Source organism: Megalobrama amblycephala, linkage group LG9, assembly GCF_018812025.1.
Source record: "Megalobrama amblycephala isolate DHTTF-2021 linkage group LG9, ASM1881202v1, whole genome shotgun sequence".
Lineage (NCBI taxonomy): Eukaryota > Metazoa > Chordata > Actinopteri > Cypriniformes > Xenocyprididae > Megalobrama > Megalobrama amblycephala.
This window is the reverse complement of record NC_063052.1, coordinates 42,646,796-42,668,479: the sequence shown is the minus strand read 5'-3', so window position 1 is coordinate 42,668,479 and position 21,684 is coordinate 42,646,796. Positions and strand designations below refer to the sequence as shown.

The following is a 21,684-nucleotide window of genomic DNA, read 5'->3' as shown; positions in this document are numbered from 1 at the left end:
AACTAACCCCTTCAAGCAGCATGCAGAAGCAGGTATGATCCTTAAACTGGACAAGTTAATTGTGTTGTGGATTAAGTCTCTCTTTCTGATTGTGAAGTTTCTGCTTATCTGAGCTGTAGATCCTGAACTGAGAGACTGAAGAGTGTCATTGTTCTCTACAGGTTGAGTGATTGTGGTGTTACTGATGAAGGTTGTGCTGCTCTGGCTTCAGCTCTGAGATCAAACCCCTCACATCTGAAATATCTGGATCTGTCACTGAATAAACTCAGATACTTAGGAGTGAAGCTGCTCTCTGATCTGAAGGATGATCCACATTATAAACTGGAGGTGCTTAAGTGAGTGATGATTAAATCTTTTCATGTTTTAATTGAAATTAATTTAGTTTCTTCTTCTTCTCAGGTTACTTTCCTGGTAATTGTGACTGAAACACTATAAGTTAATATATATTTTTTCAAATTAATTTTTTTTATAGTTTATATTAACAATGAAGTATCTTTAATTTTAGTTTATTTCAAAACAATACAATCTTTTGCTTTCATCATTTTCTTTTTATCTCTAAATTGTGCATTTTGAGAGATTGTCAATTGCAATAGAAGATAATGTTAAATATTTATCACTACTTTCTGTCATATATAAAACTAACCCATTGACATAACAAAAGAGGACAGTCATACAGGATTATAGATAAGGGTCAGGGGTCATCATTCATGGTGATTTGGATGCAAATTCAAAATCTGAATGTTTAAAAACAGCTTAAACGATAATGTTTCACAGTGTTATATTATCTCTTACTTAATATTTCTTTTAGTTGGTCTAAAGTGGATAGTGCAATAATGTCACACACATTTGTCTGTGTTTTACTTACAGGTTTTAGATGTTAACATAACCTTCTTTGGAACAGCATATGGTGAATAAAGAGTCACTACAGACACATCACATCCAACATAATCAACAGACACAAACCTATAGTGATCATCCCGTCTCCTCGAAGTGAGTTTGGAGCAGAGCATGAAGAAACAGAATAGCTGCATCCGAAACTGCTTACTCACTGAGTAGGTACTTAATTTCAATAAGAGTAGGTACTAAATAGCCTGATCTCATTGAGTATGAATGTGGAACGGACATCATCCACCATGTTGATGTTATCATGTGACTTACAACGTTATTACAAGCGCAACAACTTAAAAGATATGAGTGACAGGTTTAATTAATCTATCTGTAAATATCTTGATATTGATTTAACTTGCTTATTTTATGGTCTTGTTGAAGAAACAGCTGCCCATGTATTTTGTGATTTTAGTATAACCAATACATTTGGGCTTAATTTAAGTTCTTATATTTTTAACCCTACTAATGTGACCCAGAGTTTTATCCTTAAAGATATATTTTTTTTATTACGAAAATCCAAAATTGTGATCTCTTGAATATGTTGTTAATTTATTGTATATGCAAAAATGTTCGTCCAAGTGGCTTAAATCTCCTTTATGTTTTCCTCTTTTTCTTGTTAAATTTAACTCTCGTTTCATCCCTCAGGCTTCACTAAATAAATAAATAAATATATTTTTTTGATGCATTATGATGAGGATTTATTCAAAGATATTTAACCTTTCCATCGTGCTTTTTCAATGTGTATATAATCTCATACTATGATTTACACAAACCCATGATATTTATGTGTTTTTGTTTGTTTTTATGATTGTTCATTGTTAAAGATACAACCATGGTATTTTCCCTGATCTTGTATGTAATTATAAGTTCTGCAATAAAATAATAATAAAAAAAAGATAAGTGACAGGTGCACTAACACCTCATAACACCAGTAACTCGACAACCCTACCTTGTAAGGTTTTCCTCACTATTTGTTTTACTCACCATTACTTTTTTAAAACTTTTTTTTTAAACTTTTTTTAGTAAAACAAGAAACAAGCAAAATGTAAAGTTTTGTCATATGACATAGCTATGCATGAATACATAATAGACAAATGCAGCTGATGTGAATATATCTCAATTTTCAGTCAAGCAATGAATTAATGCAAGAATTTATAAAATATTTATATTTTATTTACTGACAACCATAGGACACATAAATGAGTAAAAGAATGAATAAAAGTAGCCATCACAATAAATAAATACATACACAAGTCAACAACACATGAAACAAAGCTTTGTTCAAACTTATTGTTCTAACAATCACCTATTTACACCTACTGCCATCTCAACACAGTTGTGCCAATTCTGCAGCTTTATTTTGATGAAGCAGCTGACCTCCGTAAACACCTTCGCCGGTCTTTGCTGTCCATAATGTCCCTCATTGCTGCTCTTCTCAATGGGGACATTGTTGATCCAGAGGATGAGGAAGACCATGATGTCGCTCCCCTGGACGCCACAACTTTGAAGCAAGAGTGGGATAAGATGTGCGGGACAATCTGATTGCTGCTGTGTCTGTGTAGCCCCTCCCATTCGCACCTGCCCACTCCAAGCGGGACACGAACCCGAGCCCTTCTGCATGGGAGTTGGACGCTCTAAAAAGGAGGCTAAAGGCTGCAACCCCTAGCTTCAGTTGCTAGAGCATCCCTTGAGATCAGGGGAGTGAGGTTTTACATGCACAGCACTTACCAGCCTATGTCTGTTACACTCACCCCACTAAACCTCACTCACATCCATGCTCTCTCCATGAGCATGTCTACCTGTAAAACAATTAAACAGGCTAAAACGCTTTGCAATTCATGACAGTATTCTGTTTCTTGCCATTTTTCATTTCATATTTTTACGTGCCATTTTTGTTGTAGCTTTATTACTTTTGTGGTGTAGTGGGTTAAACCACTGAACTGGTAAGCAGAAGGGTCCGTGTACTTTTGTGTCCATCCCTTTTTAGTTTTTTAACCACGTCGAGAAAAACAAAAAATTAACGGTGGTTGTATTCTTAAATGCTATGTTGAATACCAAAATTTAAATTAAAACCGAATACACAAATTTCATATGCACAAAATAAATATTGGCTTCTTTTTAGATTTTTATTCATTACGTTTTGCATCTTTATAAACTAAAATTAAAAATGGACAGATTAAAGTCGAAGAAATGTTAATTTATACATTCAGCATTATAGAAAACCGTTAGAAATGCTAAATATAAAAATACTGTCCTGCCACATTGTTTATGTTGCCATCGTCTTAGTCTTAGATGCTGTTGATGACAAGAAAATGTGTGAGAAATTAGTTTCTCCCTGGTTGTTTTAGTAGGATTAAGCCACGTAAAGCATTAATGTCCCAGCAGCGCAGCCATATGCATTGCTTTCAATGAAGAATTGAGAAACATTTCATGTCAAACCTCCACTGAGGCAAAGGGCATGGGATTTTTTACTTCATGAAAATTGCATATTGGGGTATAATTTTGTCATCATGACATATGTTGGGGTATTTTCAATTTGAACAGCAGGACACCAGCGTAGGCTATAGCCTATAAAGCAAATCCTAATCATAAACAATTTCTCGATCTAAAACAATATAAAACACCAAAAAAGTTACAGTAATTTAGATGTCGTTTTGGCCTTTATTCATATAAAACAGAGCGAGAATGGGATTGAGACTATATTGCAAGCGGGAACTCAATATGTGTTGCAGCGCTAATAAGAGCTAAAGTTTAGAAATGGTCATGTTTAGGTTAAAATATAATTGTAAAAACATAATAATTTAAAGAATTAGAATGAAAATTAATCAATGTCTTCTTTTTAGGCACTTTGATAGGAGTCATATTCTATTGACGCCAGAGGAAAAGGTTTTTAGCATCTGTATGACGCAAAAACAGTAGAAATTAAATTTAGCATTTTTACATATTAAAAAACAAGTTGTATCATTTATATTATTTTTAATAAAATTATAATCTTGCATGAGGAAAATCATCTTGTATCTGCTAATTCTATTCATCAGTGTTAAAATAAAAAAGGAAGAAACCGCATTTTTTCATATTTCATCTCTGATTAAAAAATGACGCAAAAGGACACGGACCCAGAAGGTTGCTGGTTCAATCAAATATATAATTTCAGTCATTATTTACTCGCCTTCACGCTGTTCAATCCCTTTTTTTTTCTGAAAACAAAGGGTGATTTTGGTAAAGTTTGTCCTACTGATTTTTTTCCCTTTTTTCCCACAAATGCCGTCGTCACCTTTCCTTGCAGGTCCTGCTCCACCACAAAAGCTCTGCAACAAATGCACAGAAATCAAGAATAAGAAAAGTGCTGTAATAACTCTGTTTGAAATTACAATAATTAAAATAAACTACAACTTAAGTTTTAAATTGATTTTTTTAGTATACTCACTCAAAGCCTTTGATGGTAGCATCAGCCTCTCTCCACCACGGATAACCACACTTATGATCATCTGTCCCTGTAACATCCAAACAAGTTTCCTCTGAGATTTATGTGCTCAATACTACATTTACATGTTGAGGTATTTGATGATGCGTTAACTCACTATCGTTAACTCACTATGCGTTAACTAACTATCTGACACAAATGTTCCTTAATTTATCAACAGCACTAATGGACAAATAAAATAGATAACTTATGTCTAGTTATTTGTACATTTGTTTATTTACATGACTTACATAATGTAAATGTGGGCTGTACATGTAATGTAGGCAGTGTTGACAACAGTGAATTCTGCATAATAGGACACATAAACCATTCAGATGTCTATTTCATGTTGTGATGTGCTCATCACCTGCAATACTTATTTAAGATTTTCCAGATGTTAAATAAACCTTTAGTAAGCATCTTTATGGTTTGGAATTTATGTAAGTCCAATTTGTTGGCATACATGTACTTACTAGAGCTCCTCTGTTAGCTAAACACAATAAAACATGTTTTTACAGCAAAATCAAAACTATACTATACTGTTTATCAACCAATGAGAGCAGCAGAGAGGCTTGTTTTGAGGAGACAATTATTAAGTTGTTTTGAGATCATATGTATTGTAAAATAAGTTGGGTTGACTTCTTAAACATTGTTAAAATGTTTCTTTCCTCAAACTTCTGTATAAGCCAAAGAATTTTTTTTTTTTTGGTGACTCTTTGAAATTTTTCTTTTTCTGGCCAAATTTCAAAGAAAACTCTTTTTTTGCTTTTAAGAAAGATTTTGATATATATTTAAATTCTTTGAAGAACTCTAAAAATTCTATTGCATATAAGACTCTGCAATGGTGTTATTATATAAGCTTTATTATATAATTATATAAGCTACTTTAGTATTTTTTTTTGTTTGTTTTGTTTTTTTGTATGTAACCCTCTGTCTTTTTTTTGTTTATTATTGTATAATATTGTTCATTACTCTCTTTTTATTACTGCATTAATAATAAAAAAAAAAGAAAGAAAGAAAAAAATCTGCGCAGAACTGATCACGGATGATCACTGCGAGATGTATGCGGTTAGAAATGTGTCCGAGGTCCACCTTACTCTGATGTCATGCTGACGAATGTCAAAAACCTCTCGCGAGGCCGAGGCAGCCGTGTCGGATTCTGCAGTCGAGCGCAGCTGCTCTCCACCGACTGCGCTGACCAAAAGCACGATAGGAAACGACTTGCTGACTACACAGCTTAATGCTTATTGTTTTAAACAACCGTGATGTATTGATTTCTTTTAAAATGTTTTATTTTAAAACTCTAATATCGTGTTTTTATGTGTATAAATTATGTGTGAAAACTCTCTGACAGTGCGATCTCTCTATGGGTTACATGATTGTTGTCATTTATAAAAAAGTGAAAATAAAATGATACACGTCTTTCGAATGGAAATAATTAACAAGCACTTTGTGTGCATTGTTCATTTTGTTTAATTTTTATTTAAAAGCAACATGACTTAAATTATATCCAGTTTAGTCAATTCAATTCAATTCACATTTATTTGTATAGCGCTTTTCACAACACATATCGTTTCAAAGCCGCTTTACAGAGAATGCATGTCAACATTACAATTTAAAGAATGCAGTTAGCAAATAATGTAATAATTTAGGCAATTACAGTAGGTGGCCATCCAAAACGGCGTTTCTACCGCCGTGCGTGCCGCCGCCGCCGCGTCGCAAAGTGCATTTGCAGCTTTTGACCGCTGAGTGGCGCTTTAACCACAAGTTATCCAACAAATGCATCAAAGCACATTTATCTTTATGCAAAATGTCAATTTTCTCACATATTAGGCCTATATTTATCACAAATACATTTTTTTATTTATATGTTAAACTCCTTTAATAAAACAGCATGGATTTTTGACACGCACATTCTTTGTTATTCGTTACCTGTCCTTTATTTGACAGAAAACTACTTAGGAAAAATATAGCCTGTTTGGACACTGATTAAGAAATTGTTGCGTGTTTCATGAATTATATCCTTTATTTTAGTAAAACGTGAGTCACCGAATAATTTCACTCCCATTATTAAGGCACGAATTAGCTAAATAATTGAAACTAAAAAGAATGGACGGATTAATAAAACGTCATAAAAATGCAGGAGTGTATTCTATTCCTTAAAATATCAAATTCAGAAACAACACATTCCAGCGGATAGATCGCCTCTTACTAAACACAGACCTACAAATTTATTATCGAATTGAGATATTTCTTTCTTTTTAGGTACAATTATTCGCTGACTTTAAGTTCATTTTTGAGACGTTTCTCACAGAGAGACAGCTAAAAGCTCACCCTGTTTTTTATTTATTTTATTTTACTAAAGCACAAGGTTTTGTTGTTATTGTGAGCTTACACAAATAAAAGTAGACCATTTGTAGTCTTGCATCAATAGGCTATCGCCAAAATGACGGAAGGCCTGTTTTAAGTTGTTTCAGCTGTCATGAGGAGAAAATCCATCAGAACACGCCGGCGCTTTCGTCGGCCAGAGGGATAAAATGTAATCAATTTAGTTTCATATTTATATTTAAATATTGGGCTATAACCTAATATATTTTTTTAAGATGTCACCAATGTTGATTATGAAAAGGGAATAGCATGACGGATACGCAATGTCGGGAGACATGCAGCGGGTCAGACATAAGTTTGACCACTTCATTAAGTTTTGTTTTATAGTAAGTCTTTCTTTAAAGTGAATTTCGTTTTGTATAAATTGTATCTTAATTTCAATCAATGTTTCAACAACCAATTGCCTATATTTAATAAATAGGAAGAAAAACATGAACGTCGGGTGTGGAATGGATTGAAGTGCGTAACAAACAAACTCATGTTTCCTGGCCTTTAAATAAGGCTGAAGCAATGGACGTCTTTCTGTTTTTATTAAATGTATTAAATACATGTCTTTATTACTTAATTAATTGATAAGATGTTTTGGTCAAACAATATATTTTAGCAGGTCTAAATTCTAAGTTAGACACAAATTTGCGTATAGGCTAGGCTATATAAGGTTCCCTTCTAGACAAGCACATAAATTGCTGTTTCGGCCGCAAATTTTCAGTAATTTCGATCGGTGCATCAAATGATATAGGCCTAAACTAAATTCATGTATTTACAGTAAAAGAATAAAGAAATAGCCTAACTCTAGACTTATTGGCTATGATATTTACGCTTGGGCAATATAATAATAATAATAATAATATCTCAGCAAAGAATTAACATATTTATTTGTCTCGGCACTTGACCGCTAACAGTAACACAGTAACACAGCACATCAAAGCTTGCTGTTGTCTTGGCTACCTTACAAACGGCGATGGAAACAACAGTGAATTTTTCCCCCTTTTGTGGTAATTTAGCACTAGTTTCTATGGTATTCTGCTTGCATTTTTGGGCTTCAGTTGGATGCTTTATTTTTATCTTTATAGTCAATTGAGTTTAGTTCAAAAAAAGCAAAGGCTAGTAAATCTGCGACGGGGCCCATCATAGGGTGGGGGCTGCGGGGGTGTCCCGTACGCCCATGATGTAATGGTAACACATCGCTTACAAAGGGTTCATGTTAACTACTGTATGATTATCAGACGATTTTAATGTGTTAATGTTTCAACCATATCGTGCAATTATAGCTATGCAACAATCTGATAAACTGCAATTGTGCAGTTTGTATCCATTAACACGCTCATAAACATTACAAAAAGAAATGTCATGCCATAAGCTACAAAAAAAAAAAAAAAAAAAAAAAAAAATGTTGATATCCCAATAATCAACATTTTGTTATTCAAGAAGTACTAGGCTATTAAGATAAAAAGTTTCTGCTATAGATAGTTTGCGCCTAATCTGACTCTCCACAATGGGCTACTCAACCTAATAGTGCTTGCTCTGCAACACTTGACAAGTTCGAGATAGGGGGAAGGGCGCTTTGTTTAAAATGTTTGTCACCAAAGCCATTAATCCAGAGGGCGGGAGACTCAAAATATTAGCCTAAGCTATGCGCGTGACAGACCTTTTTGAAATCTTGGTGCTTTTTGTTAATTTTAACATCCTGATCTGATCATATGAAATAAGCTGATGAAATACACAATTGTTAGACTCTGTTATGAGTATTTGCAGTAAGTTTCTTTGTCTGTTTGTGTTATGGGGATTTGCAGAAGTTCCGAATGGAATCGATCAACCCTCCCCCGCGCGTTTGCCAGCGTCTGCTGCTGCCGAGCAGAGTATGTGCGAAGTTTTTTTTGCAAATCTGCAAGAAAAGTTATGAGTTTGGCATGTGGTAGGAAAAATACGTTTGCACAATAAGCCACTACGCAAATTTGTGTCTAACTAGACCAGCTAAAATATATTGTTCGACCAAAAACATCTTATCAATTATTTAAGTAATAAAGACAAAGTAATAAATTTAATTAAAACAGAAAGACATATATTGATTGAGCCTTATTTAAAGGCCGCGGAAACATGAGTTCGTTTGTTACGCAAACCATTCCACACACGTTCATGGTTTTCTTCCTAATTATTAAATATAGGCAATTGGTTGATGAAACATTGATTGAAATTAAGATACAATTTCTACAAAACGAAATTCACTTTAAAGAAAGACTTACTATAAAACAAAACTTAATGAAGTGGTCAAACTTATGTCTGACCTGCTGCATGTCTCCCGACATTGCGCATCCGTCATGCTATTCACTTTTCATAATGAACATTGGTGACATCTTAAAAAAATATATTAGGTTATAGCCCAATATTTAAATATAAATATGAAACTAAATTGGCTACATTTTTATCCCTCTGGCCGACGAAAGCGCCGGCGAGTTCTGATGGATTTCACACAGTTTTCACACAGACAGTCGAGCGTTTCGTTCTGGTAAAAGCACAAAACAAAATGTACACAACGTGTCCTTGCTCTTGATGTACAATCACTGATGAACACCTTTGGTTTTAATGAGTAAATTAGCCTAAATATTTATTCCTGCCGGTATTTTAGTCTGTGATATCAACATCACTAAACATCACATTACATAGCATATATGTAAAATATAGCCAAAAAAAAAAAAAAAAAAATCAAGAACAATAAAAAATCAAGATGAATAGCACTTAATAAGAATTATTGCTCTTAATGCGGTCTTAATGCTGGACCGTTCTCATTTCGCTCCGCATATGGAACTTGGAACTTGAAGGATTTTTTTTTTTTTTTTTTTTTGCTAAGAGCCAACCAGAATGAAAATATTAAATTTTTAATCCGTGTGTGTGTGCTCCTATATATATATATATATATATATATATATATATATATGCCTAGTAATGACTGTTTAATGACAATAGCATGCAGTAAGACTTTGTGTAAAGGTCTTTCTTTTAATTTTTGATGCATAGACTGTAGCCTAAGACTATCCCACGTTTTGAAATTAACTCTCAGTTTAAATTTTCTGATGGTTTTTAAGGATGTTAAAATGTTATATTATAATGTTATTGTTGTTTTACTTCATCCTTTCATCTCCGTTTACAAACCGACATTTTATTATTACAGTCACTTTCCAATCCGTCCCTTTGCGCCACCTGGCGGTAGTTTTTTTACACGCGACTGAATTTCAGTTAATGCAACGGCCCCGCGGCGGCGGTATGCGCGGCGGTAATACCCATTTTGGTTGTCCACCTACTGTAATTTACAATCACTGTTAGCAGTTAGAAGGTAGAAGCAACAACTCAGCGCACGAGTGTGAATCCCGCAATATCCTCCTTTGATCTTGTAGGTTCTGATCCACTACGAGAACAGAGAACTGTCCGTCTTGCCTGCACTTTGTTCACTCCTCCCCTCGCTGCAGCCGCCTACTCTCAGCTGAGTTTCAGGCGAGGCAAGGGCGAGGCGCATCTCAAACAAACCTACTGTGACGCAGACTGACGCGAGAAAGTGCATTCGTGTTCATAGCTCTCAAAAGAGAATTTTAATAATCTAAAAATAGATCATTCTGTGAAAAATATCCTCAGAAATCATACTTTAAGGGTAATAGCTCAAGAAAAGAGAGGTCGAGACGAACGGGAAACATTTGACATGCACACGAAAGAACACTTCTGGATTAAAACCAAATCAAAAGAAAACTTTATTTTATTTTCTTCTTTCATTTACTTTTTCCTTGGTGAGTATTTTCTCTATAATGTATGTGTGGTTTTGAAATATGGAGAGTTATCATTTGAAATGTAATATGAATGAAATGGGTCAATGTATCTTTTGGTCAGTTGGTTTTTGATTTAATATAGAAAACGGCACCTTTTTCGCTTTTCTTTTTTTCAAACAAAACGAAAAACAAGAATTCGGCTTGATTTTTTGTTTTTCGTTCAGGGATAGAAAATCAATAAACAACTTTATTTGATCTCTACATGTGGGCAGAAATGAACTTCGTAATGACATCGAAATGACATCATATCATAGTTTATGTTCACAGCACATCTAATATAGTTCTTATTTTATTCATAAAACACTTTACACAGATTGATATCATAATGTTGTTATCCCACAGAATGTTTCAGTGATTGACTTTATAGTGAAATATGAATTTGACATTATGCTTTTAAGGTGAACTTGTTTGAGTTATTTTAATGGAACCCTGAAATAAGACTTTGTACAATAAACCAGAGATTAAGGGTTTTCATATTGAATGCCATCTACCAGTGTCAGAAATTAACTTTCCCATATGGTTCATATTAATGATTTTCAGGGTTTTTTTTTTTTTTACCTTTATATAGAATTTCTTTCCTAATCTTATTAAATATGTATGCTATCTATAATGTTAAATTCTCAAATGTAGTCAAATAAATTAGAATAATATGACACATATGCTGTTACCAATTAAATCAGTATCAAACAACTGCATGAAGTTGCTTTCTGATATACTTACACTAAATATATTTAACAGCAATTACTACTGTATAATTGTTACGGTACACAGGAGGCAGACACAGATGTAAACAGGTAACATGGTTTTATTGACACCAGTAGAGCAAGGAGCATTCAACAGGTAAGCAGAGGTGAGTCAATGAATGTTATGATGATGATAATGGAGATAGTTACTGTCCTTTTCTTTCAGATGTAGAGATGAATGGATACGCTGGAGCTTGGAGATCGCTGGAGGTGACTGGAGCTGGCTGAAGCACACACACACAGTAGACGAGGCACACAGAGGGAAGGAGACACGCTGGAGACTGGTAGGTATGTAGAGAGGAGTCCTTGAGGTAAGCATTAACGCAGGTATATGCGAACGAGACCGGACATGGAGTGCTGTGTGCGTGTGCTCTTTATGGTGCTGCTAATGGGTGAGGTGATGAGGTGCAGGTGGCGGTGATCAGTACTCTGGGGAAGGTGTGCGCTGTGATTGGTGGATGTTGGAACCTGACGTGTCTGTGACAATAATATAATGAGATTCATATTTTAAACAACATTTTTATACAGAAATATGAAATGACTAAATGAAATGATACTTGGATTATGAAAGTAATATCACCACTAGGTGACAGTAAGTCATTGTGTTAAGGAAGGAGTCATTTATTCATTTGACAATTCATTCGAAACACTGATCATCGTCTATAATAATACGTTGTTAAAAGTATCTTATTCATTCAGGAAAAAAACAACTCTGTGCGCCTACTGCGAGTCAGTCGCTCATGGTTCTGTGACTTTATTTGCTTTGGAAGTTTAGTTGGCAGAGAAAATTTTTGGTCAAGAATAATAAACAGGCAGTGTGCCAAAGGTGTTGGCTAATAGGTAGTTGTGAGTGCAGGTGCGAAGTAAATTGTTATTTCTGAGATTAGATAGTATAATAATAATAATAATAATAATATTTCTGAGATAAACGCGCGTAGGTTGCTGAATTTATGGACACATAAAAGAAAGCCTTGTCTAAGTTCTGCCTCGGTATGGTATGTGCCAAGCCGTTGGCCATTCGTTAGTCTGGCTGTTTGATGAGAAAGAGATTAAATGTAGTGGCAAGAATCTATCAAACCAGTGACCAATCAGTTGAAAGCGGTGTTTCATTCCCGCCCACAATTAAAAAATTAAGAGCAGCTTTACTTCAAGCACCAACTTTAAAAAAACAACCTGTTTAACAAAATACCATTCTTCTTAATTTATTTCACTGTATGAATGGGCCACAAGAGAAATATTGGAATAAATTCAGTCAGTTAAATAGCCTACCATTATCAGCATAGTATGTTGAAATTTGTCTCTTGTCGATAATATGCTCAGTTTATGCAGCGTCAGATGCCTACAGCTCCGTCACTTTTTACTCTCACTTTCTAGGTTAGTGGATACTGACCGAGGTTAAGACATTTTCACTGGCTTAACTCTTCAGTTCTTGCCTCATTAGTTCTTCCTCAGTTCTGCACAGGAGAATAATAGTCCTCCTCTGCTGCAAATAACGCATTTATTGCAAATGCATTTAATCTTTTTCTAATCAAACAACCAGACTAACAATGAAATTAAATATAAATTAAATATAATTAGGCCTAATTAATTATTTTTACACACTAATACAAAAAGGAAAGAATAATTGATGGGTAGCCTATATAATAGGCCTATAACGTTCACGCAAGAACTATATATCCAGAGAACAACAGAGAGACTAAAATACATACTCTTCTGAGATAATGTTGCCCTTGTGTTTTATTAAAATGTATTATAATTGATATTGTAAGGCCCGCACAATTGGCCCAGTGTCGGTTTTCCCATAGGATGGGGAAGGTTTCTTGCGCATTCGGTCTTTTCAATGTGGCAAAGTAGTTTAATTCCATTAAAACTCTTATCTGACTTCATTTTACTATGACTTCGAATTTAAGTTGGAATGCCAATTGATTATTGACCATTTATATTTATAATTTATCTAGACATTTGATTATTCTACTTAACCCTTTACTCTTATTGTACTCGTTCATTCAGTTCTCACAAAGTGAAGGAAGGATGGGATGGAAAGAAGCTTACCCGCAACTTCACTCTGTGGGGTGTGGAAACAAATGGCTGTATGTGTTTGTACTGTCCATATCTCAGGAGATCAAAGTATCTGAGGTTCTGGTTACCTTACAATATCTCCAAAGGACACACCGTAAACTGCTGCGCACTCGCATACAATACTGATTCTACGATTCTTATAAATGTAATAACTTACCTCTTTGGCGAGTACGAGCAGGACTTTGTGTGTATGTGTGTGTGTGTGTGTGTGTGAGTGTGTTCCAAAAAAAGAAGGTAATAAGCCTTTAGAACAACATCAATCTGAGTAGTTACCCAAGTTCACACAGTTCCAGTAAGTTGCGATGGGTTAAACTCTAAACAAATAAACACACCTACAGTCAAGCACAGACCAGTATTGTAAGTGCACAGGAAATATGCAGCAGTCATAACTTTGATTTGCTGAGTTTATTTCATTAATATTGAGTATTAACTGATGTCAAACAAAACGGTGTGTGTTATTTTCTCTGCCAACTAAAATTCCATAGGAAAGTTATTGTGCGTTCTCTCCATGCTGTCCAGTTCATCCCGCAACTTTCCCACACAGATTTTGAGAGTTGGCCCTCTAAACAAAACAGGCCTAAGAAGTAGGCTAATGGGAAGTGTACTGTAAAAGATGTGACGTACATTCATATTTATTAAATAAACACTTATAATAGCCTATTTCTCTTACATGCTGTTAACGGGAGGCGTGAGGATCCATATGCAAAGCTTTATTCCAAAACAGTCAAGGGTCTGACAATGGCATACATATAGAGGGCAAGACAGAAGAGTAATCCAGGGAGAAGCGTGACCGTACTGTGGCAAATAATATCCAAGAGGGCTAGGCTAAAAAATAATCCAGAGGAAACAGGCAACAGTCCAAGAGAGGTGCAAACAGAGTCCAAAAGGTAAGGCGAGAGAGAAGTCCAAGACAGGCAGGTAATCAGAAAATAGGCAATCAGAAAACAAGACAAGACTAGACTTAGACTAGAACTAGACACTCAAACAAGGACTGGGAACTGGCTCTGTAAAGTAGCTACACAAAACAACATAAACGCTAAACAATACATGGCCATGAGAGAGAGGAAGGGCATGGCTTATGTAGGGTGTGTGATTGGCTGCAGGTATGTGTGTAATCAGTGCAATGGATGATGGGAAATGTAGTCCAGTGAAGTGCAAAAGTTAGTGTGGTGCAAGAGTCCATACAAAACAGAACTGGGATCGTGACACATGCGTAGAGCCATAAGTGAATTTGTCTACACAAATAAAACATTAACAAACATTATAAACACTATTAACATGTAGGCTATGCATATTTTACCTCCTGTCACTCCATGACAAATCTTTAAATGAATGGAATTCATAAAAAAAAAAAAAAAAAAAAACAATGAAAAAATTTAAGTAGCCATGTAGGCTTATAATAAATTATAAATTGTAGCCTATAAAAATAGCCTATATATAGTGCCATTGGTTACAAACAACATTTATTTTAAACACCGAGTCTAAACTAATTTATTTAAATATCTCTCTCAATCTCTCATTCAGTCCAAAGTTTCCATATTTGTGATGTAACTTGGATGCTAAAGTATTTATGCAAAGAAGGCTCGTACTTCAGTCGTGTCCAAATACAGTATACATGTAAATCAGCACAGAGAAATGAGTTTGGAATACCGGAAAGTGACAGATGATTGACCTTTATATTGTACTACAGACAAATGAAATTAAGAATATTTTATTTTTATAATTAACACTGCGATGTCATGTCAGCACTGCCAGAACTGATATGTGTGAGTGCGCCGGCGTGATCACTTAGATAGAAGGGGAATAACGTAAACTAATACTCTTTATAGTCATACAGATGAAAGAAGGACATCATTCAAAGTGGTAAAATGTATTAGTGTGTGTGTACATTCAAAATGACTACAAAATGTCATAACTTGAAAAATAAAGAAAACATCAGAATGCGCTGCTTTAGTGTGTCTCGATCTCCTTTAACATCTTTCTGATGCACGCCACAATTATGAACCAAGATAAAGCGAATACTTGACACGTCTACTTTTAAAAGTCTACGTTTAGATTATTTGATGTTAAGTGCATTATATAAGTCACTAACGATCGCATGTGATAATAACGTGTCTTACAGTCCAGAAAATACAGTACAATATAGCAAATTATTTTGCGGGCCCCCTGGCACTTTGAGAACTGCTAGCCTACACAGAAGAAAGCCCTGTCTAGGCTGTGCTCTGGTGCAGGTTGTGTCAAGCAATTCACTATTCTGGTTGTTTGATGAGAAAAAGATTAAATGTATTTACAATAAACGCATTAAGAACCTGCAGAGGAGGACTGTTATTCTGCTGTGCGGATGAACTGAAGACGGCACAGTTTGATCGTCTGCTGACCAATGAGGAGAAAGGGGAATTTAATTTCCGCTTATGTGTAGAAATCGAATATTAATATTCAAGCAGTTTATTTTTTTTTCTACCTATGAACGAAAAATGAAAAATCAAGCTAAATTCCTGTTTTTTGTTTTTTTTTTAAACAAACGAAAAAACAAAAAAGCCATTTTCTTATTTTTCTACTTTCAATATTAAATCAAAAAATGACTGAAAGAATAATACACAGATTATACACTGCATCTGAAAACGGTAATTTAATCTGTATTTTCATAATAATTGTATGGAAGTACTACCTGGGAGTAAAAAGAACAATCATTTTGCTGAACTGGTAGGACAAACCATATTCACCTTGAACTGTGCTATTTTTTTTCTCTGGAATTCCCTTGGATCACTCGTTGGGTTGTTCCTGTTGAACTGAAACTGAACTAAAATACTGAGTGACATCTGGACATTGAATCAAATTCCTGAACATTTTCCTTATGACTGTGGATACTGATTTTGAAATTTATTCTTGAAACTTGTATACTGATTTTGAAATCTAAATTCCTAAATTGAACTGAAGTGTTGATTGTGAACTGAATTATTGTTATTGTTGCTGTTTATTTGGGTTTATTCATATTATTTTATTTGTCAAAAGATTCAATTCACTTAATTTACTCAGTAATAATATATTTAATTTTCTAGCAATTAACAGTTACCTATGAGTCTGAGTTGTTTTCTTTCTTTAGTTTCTGTTATCAGTTCTATACGCTCCAGTGAGTCGAATTAATCTTCTGATATCTTATATTCTGATATCTTGAGTGTATGTGTTTCTGATCAGATTTATCCAAGCAGCTCCATGAAGACTGAATGAATCATGGATGACACACAGACATTAAGCCATGTAGATTTTTCTCCAGGATGCAGGTACTTAAATCTTCATATGATCTTAATTTTTATAAAGGATACATTTTCTGCACATAACAGGGTGATGTGGGTGTTTTTCCGGGTTGGTATTGTAATCTGTTGTCTCTCTCATATTCTGGTTTGGGATATACAGTAGTTGGAGCCACTCAGGATCTTTAAACACGGTCAAAAAAGACACACAGATACTGTAGACCACTAGATGATATATGACATTATCTTTGGACAGTGTCATCACTCTTCAACATACTATCTTATGCTTTTTTGATAAACAGCCTTCTCATGTGGAATTTATTGATTCTTGTCTTATCTCTATTCTATTGTCATTATTATATTAAAGTCAATTTGAGGGTGACAGATCAATCTCACCGGAGCCCAGCTGTGTGTCCATGAAGAGTGACGTGTCTGTGGGAGAGTCAATAAACCTTGAGGGAAAACACACATCAACTGATCTGAGGTATATAGATTGTCCTCTATGTTAGATTTATTTACATGGAAAATTAACTATAGGGTCATTCCGTGTCAAATCAACCAAATTTAGGTTTCCCAGGATTTTTTTTTATTTTGTTAATATTTTTTTTTGAAGGAAGACAAACATACTGATGAAATCCAAAAATTTGTTATTAAATTTCATGAACAAATATTTACTGTGTAATCCACTATTTTGTAGAGGGCAGTGAAAATTACAATTTTCAATTATCATTTTTTTTTTATATGAATGAATAAAGGAACGTTTCTCTACTTGTTCTTCAGACATTCCTCTTTAAATAAGTATTAGCTCTATGCGAAGTAATTCACATTTAGTTTTTGACCACAGAAAATTGGTCAAATTCAGCAATCTGCTCATGAAAAATACTTTTAGTGAAAGTTTTTAGTCAAGATACTTTTGCTAAAACGCTGCAGAAAACGAGAATGCAGCAAAATACAATTCCTGTTTTTATCTGTCATACAGATGTCTCCTACCGTTTAACTAAACAGGTTTGTGACAACTAAGTTAATGTTTCAGTATGTTTTCTGTCCCAAGGTGTCCAACACGTAGGTGTCTAAATATATAAAGACATTAATAAAAAATAAATAAATACATAAAAATAGCCTGATAAAACATTTGATTTAACCTTTTATATTCATATCCATTTGGGAAAATGATTTACTTTTTTTTGTTGAATATTGGTAAAAATTCTTAGACATCACAACTTTGGCTCTCGGGGACCAAGATTCTCATCTTTGATGACTATTTTGAGTGTTTAAGATTTTTTTACTTTTACAAACTACTACTGTTGCCCAATGGAAATGTATAACTGATCCAAAACAGTACTGTCCAGAACTCCACTGGGGAAGAAATGTAGAGACCAGACCTCTTGGAACTACTCAGTAAATACCCAGATATATGGCCTTAAAAATGTAAGATACCAAAAGAAAATGTTGTTAAGAATTGAAAAAGGCTATTAAGATATATTTAATACTTCTTGAGTTACAGGCATGCAAAATTTGATGGTGCTTCAGAGTCCCATTTTTGAACGGTCACCATTGGCATATAATGAAACAAAGACTGCTAAAATCAAATTTTACAAATAGACCTACATATCTCTGTGTCATTTTGATCCCACTCTATTTAATAGTCAATTACTATTAAATGCCAGGAATTAATATTTACTTTCTTCTTCATTTATGAATCTCTTTCACCAGAAAAATAAATCAAAATTAACATGTGTGGCCAGGGACCTCTGGTTAAGGTGACGCAGAATGACATCATATGAATTATTGTCTCTGTTTTCTCTTCTCAATTGAATAGTCTCTGTTCTGTCCATGTTTGTCCATAATTAGTGAACAGTCTATGGACACTCAAGGAACATTTTGGGGAAGACACATGTCATCTAATCTGATCTGTCTAGACATAAAGATAGTTTACTATCACTTTTACTTCCTTCAATGTTATAATCGAATAATCTATTCTTTCAGTTGTGATTCTCAACTGGTCCAAAGCACATTTAAATCAAATCTGCTGAAGAAGTTTCAGTGTCTGTTTGAAGGAACAGCAAAGCAGCGGAAACCCAACACTCCTGAATGAGATCTACACAGAGCTCTACATCACAGAGAGTGAAAGTGGAGAGATCAATAATGAGCATGAGGTGAGACAGATTGAGACACAATCCAGGAGAGTAGCAACAGAAGACACACCAATTAAATGCAATGACATCTTTAGACCTTTACCTGGACAAGAAAAACCCATCAGAACTGTGCTGACAAAGGGAGTCGCTGGCATTGGAAAAACAGTCTCTGTGCAGAAGTTCATTGTGGACTGGGCTGAAGGGAAAGAGAATCAGGACATCCAGCTTATATTTCCACTTCCTTTCAGAGAGATCAACTTGATGAAGGAAAAAACACTCAGTCTTTCAGATCTTCTTCATGTCTTTTTCCCTGAAACAAAAGAAATGGAAATATCCAGTGAAGAACATAAAGTGTTGTTCATCTTTGATGGTCTGGATGAGTTTCATGTGTCTCTGGACTTTAAGAGCAAAGTGAAGCATAATATATCTGAATCAGCCTCAGTGGACGTGCTTCTGATGAACCTGATTGTGGGAAATCTGCTTCCTTCTGCTCTCATCTGGATCACCTCCAGACCCGCAGCAGCTGATTTCATCCCTTCTGAGTGTGTCCATCGAGTGACAGAGGTACGAGGCTTCAATGAGCCACAGCAAGAGAAATACTTCAGGAAGAGAATCAGTGATCAGAGTCTGGCCAATACAATCATCACACACCTGAAGTCATCACGGATCTTCCACATAATGTGCCACATCCCAGTGTTCTGCTGGATCTCAGCCACTGTTCTAGAGAAGATGTTGAGTGAAGCAGAGAGTGGAGAGATTCCCAAGACTCTCACTCAAATGTACACACACTTCCTGATCACTCAGACCAACATCAAACATGAGAAGGACCATAAGAAGAAAGCGAAGAATGAAGACATGATTCTCAAACTGGGAAAACTGGCTTTCCAGCAGCTTGTGAAAGGCAACCTGATTTTCTATGAGGAAGACCTGAGAGAATGTGGCATTGATGTTACAGAAGCATCAGTGTACTCAGGATTGTGCACTCATATCTTCAGAGAGGAGTTTGGCTTGTATCAAGGGAAAGTCTTCTTCTTTGTTCATCTGAGCATCCAGGAACATCTAGCAGCTCTATATGCACACATTTCCTTTACAAACAACTGCAAAACACTTAATCCATTATCTGAGCTGCATCAGAGAGCCCTAAAAAAGGCCTTAAAGAGTAAGAATGGACATCTGGACCTTTTCCTGCGTTTCCTTCTGGGTCTCTCATTGGAGTCCAATCAGACTCTCTTACGAAAACTACTGACACAGACAGGAAGCTGCTTCTACAACAAAGAGGAAACAGTTGAGTACATCAAACAGAAGATCAGCGAGAATTGCTCTCCAGAGAGATCCATCAATCTGTTCCATTGTCTGAATGAACTGGGTGATGATTCACTAATGCAGGAGATTCAACGTTATCTGAAATCTGGAGAAATAGGAGAAACCAATCTCTCCTCGTTACAGTGGTCAGCTCTGGTTTATGTGTTGCTGACATCAGAGCAGAAGATGGATGAGTTTTACCTAAAACAGTTTATTGGAGTACAAAATACAGCAGATGAAGTTCTTCAAAAGCTGCTGCCTGTGGTTAAGGAATACAGATCAGTTCAGTAAGTCACACTGACAACAATTATTACACTGATAAAACATGATCACATTTATGATTTTAGTCAAGTCAAGTCAAGTTTTATTTGTAGAGCACAAGTTTAACACAACCATAGTTGATCCAAAGTGTTTTACAATAAAAATGAATCAGAATTTAAGAGAAAACAAGAAAAATACAGTAATAGAAATAAAAATCAAGTATCAGAATCAATCAGAATGTATATGCATACATATATACATAATGTAGAACACACCAGCTATTCATACATACATTCACAGCATCACTCGAATGCTAGAGAGTAAAAATAAGTCTTTAAACTGGATTTAAAAGCATCCAGTGATGGAGAGACCCTGATATTCAAAGGTAGGCTGTTCCAGAGCTTTGGGGCAACTACAGGGAAAGCTTGATGAGGAACAGATAAAAGTAACTGATCACAAGATCTCAATGACCAAGATTCTGTGTATGGCCTAATAAGATCGCAATTATAATCCGGGGCCAAATTTTGCAATGCCTTGTATGCAAAAAGAAGGATCTTAAAGTTGACTCTAAATTTTATAGGGAGCCAATGTAATGAGGCAAGGACAGGAGAAATATGATCACTTTTCTTGGTTCCTGTTAACAATCTGGCTGCTGAATTTTGAACCATCTGTAACCAAGACAGTATAGATTAAGGTAGGCCAGCATACAGAGTGTTACAGTAATCCAATCATGAAGAAATTAGTTCATGAATCACAATTTCAAGGTCTTTACTAGAAAGAAAGTGTTTCAGTTTTGCTATAGATATGAGTTGAAAAAAATTTAGCATGTGCTTTCTGACCAATGCAATAAAAGGATAAATTCATATATATGTTATTATTTATCAGTGTTTCCTGAACAGAGAGACTGAAGAGTGTCATTGTTTTCTAAAGGTTGAAGAGGTGTGGTGTCAAAAAAGAAGGTTGTGCTGCTTTGGCTTCAGCCCTGAGATCAAACCCCTCACACATAAGACATCTGGATCTGACAGGGAATAAACTAAGAGACCGAGGAGTGAATCGGCTCTCTGATGGACTGAAGGATCCTGACTGTAGATTGGAGACACTGAAGTAAGAGTGTAATAGTGCCACATCATTCTTATTCATTCTCATCCCACTGTGAAAAAAGAATGGTAAAAAAATAAAGCTAAAAGAGCGCACCCTCAGATGACTGAAGTGAATGTTTTCTTAAACTTCTTAAACTTCCACAGCGGCAACACACGTTTAATTTAGTGAATGTCACCTAGATTGAACTTAATTAGATTATTACTTAATTAGATTATTTTCAAAGTGTCTGACATTATAATTACAGTTAATGCATTTTGC

At 35.1% G+C, this 21,684-nt stretch overlaps 2 protein-coding genes and 1 long non-coding RNA gene across 3 annotated transcripts in view; 2 read left to right on the top strand and 1 right to left on the bottom strand.

The window, feature by feature from the left end:
* Nucleotides 1-916, top strand: part of LOC125276282 — a 46,456-nt gene extending 45,540 nt beyond the window's left edge. The window contains exons 21-22 of the mRNA XM_048203782.1: nt 162-335; nt 868-916. Of these exons, the coding sequence (XP_048059739.1) occupies nt 162-335; nt 868-874 (181 nt within the window). The 3' untranslated portion in view covers nt 875-916. The remainder of the gene's footprint in view (nt 1-161; nt 336-867) is intronic.
* A 960-nt stretch (nt 917-1,876) lies between these two features.
* Nucleotides 1,877-10,205, bottom strand: LOC125276010. Its single transcript, XR_007186564.1, has 3 exons — nt 10,094-10,205; nt 4,316-4,382; nt 1,877-4,196 (listed from the first exon to the last, which is right to left on the bottom strand). It is a non-coding gene; the product is annotated as an uncharacterized LOC125276010 (long non-coding RNA).
* A 4,199-nt stretch (nt 10,206-14,404) lies between these two features.
* LOC125276000 (NACHT, LRR and PYD domains-containing protein 12-like) overlaps nt 14,405-21,684 on the top strand; it is a 31,983-nt gene continuing 24,703 nt past the window's right edge. The window contains 5 exon segments of the mRNA XM_048203391.1: nt 14,405-16,657; nt 16,995-17,111; nt 18,614-18,695; nt 18,697-20,351; nt 21,256-21,429. Coding sequence (XP_048059348.1) covers nt 16,608-16,657; nt 16,995-17,111; nt 18,614-18,695; nt 18,697-20,351; nt 21,256-21,429 — 2,078 coding nt within the window. The 5' untranslated portion in view covers nt 14,405-16,607.